Below are 4,632 nucleotides of genomic sequence, written 5' to 3' on the forward strand. Positions count from 1 at the left end.
GATCTGCTCTTCTCTCGCCTTCCAGGTCATTTCGGACTTCGACATGACGCTGAGCCGGTTTGGGTGCAACGGCAGGCGCTGCCCCACGTCGCACAGTGAGTTGCAGCTGTTGGTTTTGCTGCTGCCAGTTCTGTTTGCTTTCTGTGTTTGTGTTCTTGGTCTCCCTGGCTCCTCTTATCCTCTGGCTCCTTTGCCAAAAGCCTCACCGCTCCGTCTTGCTTGCTCTGGGTGCACCTCCAGGCCATGGCTGCTGGCCCCGGAGCAGCCTGGGTCCCGCTGCAGAAGCTGTCCCTGGTCCCTGCTGCTTCTCCTTCTACTATCTGCATCCCGCAGCTTGCTAGCATTGACACTGCTCGCAGTCAGCCGTGTCCTGCCACGAGCTGCGTGTTCACAGTGGGAGCTGTGGCCTGGGGAGCCCATGGGGAGCCTGTGCTGGGGCTGATATGCCACACGCAGCTCGTTTTCGGGAAGAGCTGGCAGTGGAGGTGCAGGATCGCTGCCTTCTGGAAAGGTTTTTTATGCTTCTGGGCTACAGCACTGGCGTTTTGGTGTCTTTACAGATATCCTCGACAACAGTCGTGTTATCAGCGAGGACGGCAAGAAGAAGGTAGGTGCTGTTTTGCGAAGCACTGCTGCTTGGCTCGGGTTTTCATCCCTGTCACCCGTCGTTGGGAGGTTGTACTGGCTTACGTGTCGGGACAAAAGCTCTGACTGACTTGCTGCCAGGCCAGAGGCTGGGACAAGTGTCCAGGCTGCGTTTCAGCCATTGGTGATGGAAAGAGAAGTTAAAAAGGGAAATTCAATCTGGGTGTGGGCCTTTCTGACCTGCTGAGCGCAGGAAGGGTGCATGGTGTGTATCTGTACCTGCTGTGCTGTAAGCAAGGTGGGAGCCAGCCCGGCTGCTGGAGGGTCAGTGCTTCCTTCCGAGATCTCCCAGTTTGCTCAGAGGGAAGGTGCTGAGTGAAATAGTTTTGGTTGTGTTTTTCATTAGGAAGCGTGTTGCTTTGGGGAGATCTCGAACTGCTTTTTTTGTTGTTTACGGCCTCTTTGACTTGATGTTCACTCTGTGCTTTCTCCATCTGTACAACGCTCCAGCTGAAAGATCTGCTGCACTATTACTATCCCATTGAAATTGATCCCAACCGGACCCTGGAAGAGAAGCAACCTCTCATGGTGGAGTGGTGAGTGCCTGTGTATGACGAGCTTGGCCTCGTCCTGGCAACTTCTTGCCCCGAGGACTACCAGAACACAAGGCTTGGACTTCTGGAGGCTCAGCAGCGGCCTTAGTAGCTGTTTTTCCCACTGCCTGAAGGTTGCTGCCTGGGGAGCTGACTCTGCTGCCTTTCCCTAGGTGGACCAGGGCCCATGACCTGCTGTCGCAGCAGAAGATCCAGAGGGGTGACATAGCCCAGATAGTCAGAGAATCCGACGTGATGCTGAGGTAGGAGCTCGGGGTTCAGCTGCCTGCGGATGTTGCTCTCCTGCTGCTGTGCAAGCAGGTCTTGCTTTCACCCTGATCTGCACGCGAGCTCCACGGCGTGGCCGCTGCAAATCTCCCTTCCTAGGGCTGAGCGCTAATGGTGAAAGAGCCAAAAGTCAGTGCCAGGAGCCACAGCCAGAGCTCGCTCCTTGGCTGCAGGCTGCTCCATTCACGGCTGACTCCTTCCTGCTCAGAAACCGCTTCCACCTCCCTTGAGCCTTGGCAAGGAGCAGCCACGAGGACGGGCGATGGGCAGAGCTCCCTGCGCGGCTCATCAGAGCCCTTGGCAGTTTGCAGGGTGGGGAGGCAGCGTGCAGCTCCCCTCTTCAGGAGAAATTTTTTCTCCGCTCACTGTAACTGCTGGGCCTTATCCAGACCCTTGGCTCAGCATCAGGTTTCACCCACAGCACAAAAGTGTTGCGCTAAAGCTTGCTGTTAAAGCTGGCCTTGGCAGCGCTGGTCCTAAAACCAGCTCAGGGAGCCGTGGTTTGAACGAGCTGCCATCTCAGAGAGGACATGGTGCTGTCAGTCCGGGTTTTCATGGGCCCAAGTTCCCCTTTTGCACGGAAATCCTGTCCTGGCAGACTGACTCTTACATGTGTGTCGGATTGTCCTCACAACCAGCCCATCCTGCTGCACATCAGGGTTTCTGCGTGGGCTGGCAGCACCCACGCTCGTAGGTGTGTGTCCAGGCACCCTGTGCCTTCCGTCCCCACTGAGAAGAGAAGCTGGATACTTTGGGGAGATTCTGGGCAAATTGCTCATGTGCTGCGTGTTCCTCTGAGCTCCCCGTTGGGCCGCTGCTCCCAGGAGGGGTCTGGGGTTCAGCTGCGCACCCCTTGCACACACAGTGTCTGCCACAGAAATGCTGGTGCCATGATTGTTGCAGAGCTCACGCGTGCGTTTCTCTTTGGGAAGTCCCGGGCAGAAATATGAGCCCCTAGTTGGGCTGAGAGCATTCCCCGCACACGGTACACCGGCTGCGAGCTGGGAGGTGGTAATGCAATACGGTGTAATGGATATTTCTGCTCTAGGGATGGATTCAATGAATTGTTTGATCAGCTGCACAAGTACAACATCCCGCTGTTCATCTTCTCTGCTGGCGTCGGTGACATCCTTGAAGAGATTATCCGTCAGGCCAATGTCTTCTACGCCAACGTCAACGTGGTGTCCAACTACATGGACTTTGATGATAATGTGAGTGTCTGCATCGCGTTCGTGTGGTGAGCTTGCCGGGAGGAGAGAGATGAGCTTGCTGGGAGGAGAGTTGCTCGGCGGGAGCTGGGGGCTGCAGTGTGTTTAACGGCACCGCGGGGTTCTCAGCTGCCTATTAACAGTTCGAAGCATCTGATCCCTGTAGACAGAGCTGACCCTTTGCTGGGTCCTGGGAGGACTCTAAAGCCTGGTCATGGCCTCCTGCGCCATTTGCTCTGCCTTCAAAAACTGCAACTTGCTGCCCTCGTAGCAACCCTCTGAATTGGGGGGAGGGTGGGGTTCCCCTGCCCTCCCCGGGAGCTGGATCAACAGCGAGAGAGAGCAGAGGGTAGAGAAGCAGGCAGGCAGAGCGCAGGGACAGCTGAGCATCTGCTCCTGATCTCAGGGACTCCTGGCCTTTCAGACTTGCTTGTTGGTGGCAGGAGCATGTGCTCTGTCCCGGTGCAGGGTAAGGATGGAGTTAACCAGAGGTCTCTCCTGATCTGAAGGCCAGATGTCCTTTAAGGCAGCCTGGAAAGCTGTTGTTGATGTACCAAAGCCTCAAAAGTCCCAAAGCACATCAGAAAATTGCACGTCTCTTACAATGAAGCCCTCTGTTCCCACGAGCGGGGTGTTGGGACAGGCAGCCCTCGGCAGAGCTGGGACGGTGTGACAGTCCTGCCTTCTGCGAGGGCCCTGCTCTGCCCTGGGGCTCCCCTGGGTGCGGCTTTCTGCAGCCCCTGACCAGCTGCATGGCAACACAGAGCCCTGACCGGGGTCTCTAGGGTCTCCAGCCCTGGGGTTTGTTCTCAGTTTTGGGAAGGGCTTGCCTTGCAAAAGGGGCCTCCTGAGACCTCTCTCCAGGTGTTTCCTGGCTGCTGGGTTTCCAGCCTCAAGGGGCTCTCGGAGGTGAGAGCTGGTGCCTTGTGAGCATCCTCCCTGTTTGCCCATGCCGTAAGGGTACTGAGGCTGCAGCACAGTGGAGGGATTGCTGCGGGATCAGCTTGTCTGTCCTGTTTGCACAGGGGATCCTCAGGCGCTTCAAGGGGCCCCTCATCCACACCTACAACAAGAACAACAGCGTGCTGCAGGGTACGGAGTATTTCCAGCAGCTGAGCGCTAGGACCAGCATCATCTTGCTGGGGGACTCCATGGGTGACCTGACGATGGCAGATGGTGTTCCCAGTGTGGAAAACATCCTCAAGATTGGCTTTCTCAACGACAAGGTGGGTGGGGGAGGCAGTTGTGGTGCTCCCCTGCCAGTCTTCCCCAGGTGTGAAACCTGGGGGGCAGCACAGAGGGGCAGACAGCTGCCCGAGTGATGTGGGGGGTGTATGAGATGCGTGTGACCTCCTGTGGGGTGTGTGGGGGGGTGCTGGGGGTGTCTCCTGAGCTCCTGGTGCACCTGGGGCATTTCAGGGTGGTGGCTGACCCCTCTTTTCGGTTGCATTGAGAGATGCCAGTGCTGTGGGTGCAGCATCTTCATTCTCAGCTGCTGGTGTTCAGAGTCCTCTCTCCTCTCCGCCCCATCCCCGTGGCCGCGCTGCAAGCGGAGGGGGAAGTACCTGGATGCCTACGACATCGTGCTGGAGCGCGACGAGACGCTGGATGTGGTCAACGGGATCCTCCGGTACATTCTTATCGAGACCTGAGCTGGGAAGGCAGCGTTCCAGCTCCGGCCCCTCAGCAAGGCGCCTGGGCAGCGAATGTCCTTCCCGTGACGGAGCTGGAGTGGATCCTGGTACCAGCTGGACTCCATCCTGATGCTGGGCAGGCTCCCTGCCCTGGATCACATGTTGTGTGCATCCCGACATCACTAACCCCCTTCAGCCGGCCCTGGAGCGGGAGAGGTGAGATGGAGGAAGGTTCCCCGCTCCCTTTACCTGACCTGTGCCCCGCTCGGGCTTCATCCCAGCCAGCGCCTGAGGCCACAACAAACCGTTTCGTTTCCGGATGGA

At 57.6% G+C, this 4,632-nt stretch overlaps 1 protein-coding gene across 1 annotated transcript in view; it reads left to right on the plus strand.

The window, feature by feature from the left end:
* The window catches only part of NT5C3B (5'-nucleotidase, cytosolic IIIB), a gene marked incomplete at its 5' end in the record, with an annotated part of 4,821 nt that extends 495 nt beyond the window's left edge, over positions 1 to 4,326 (plus strand). Inside the window, 7 exons of the mRNA XM_010149515.1 lie at positions 26 to 95; positions 561 to 607; positions 1,096 to 1,181; positions 1,352 to 1,441; positions 2,515 to 2,677; positions 3,700 to 3,907; positions 4,223 to 4,326. Of these exons, the coding sequence (XP_010147817.1) occupies positions 26 to 95; positions 561 to 607; positions 1,096 to 1,181; positions 1,352 to 1,441; positions 2,515 to 2,677; positions 3,700 to 3,907; positions 4,223 to 4,326 (768 nt within the window). The remainder of the gene's footprint in view (positions 1 to 25; positions 96 to 560; positions 608 to 1,095; positions 1,182 to 1,351; positions 1,442 to 2,514; positions 2,678 to 3,699; positions 3,908 to 4,222) is intronic.
* Between the last annotated feature and the right edge of the window lie 306 nt (positions 4,327 to 4,632).

The sequence above is a fragment of the Eurypyga helias genome, unplaced genomic scaffold (assembly GCF_000690775.1).
Source record: "Eurypyga helias isolate BGI_N326 unplaced genomic scaffold, ASM69077v1 scaffold28050, whole genome shotgun sequence".
Lineage (NCBI taxonomy): Eukaryota > Metazoa > Chordata > Aves > Eurypygiformes > Eurypygidae > Eurypyga > Eurypyga helias.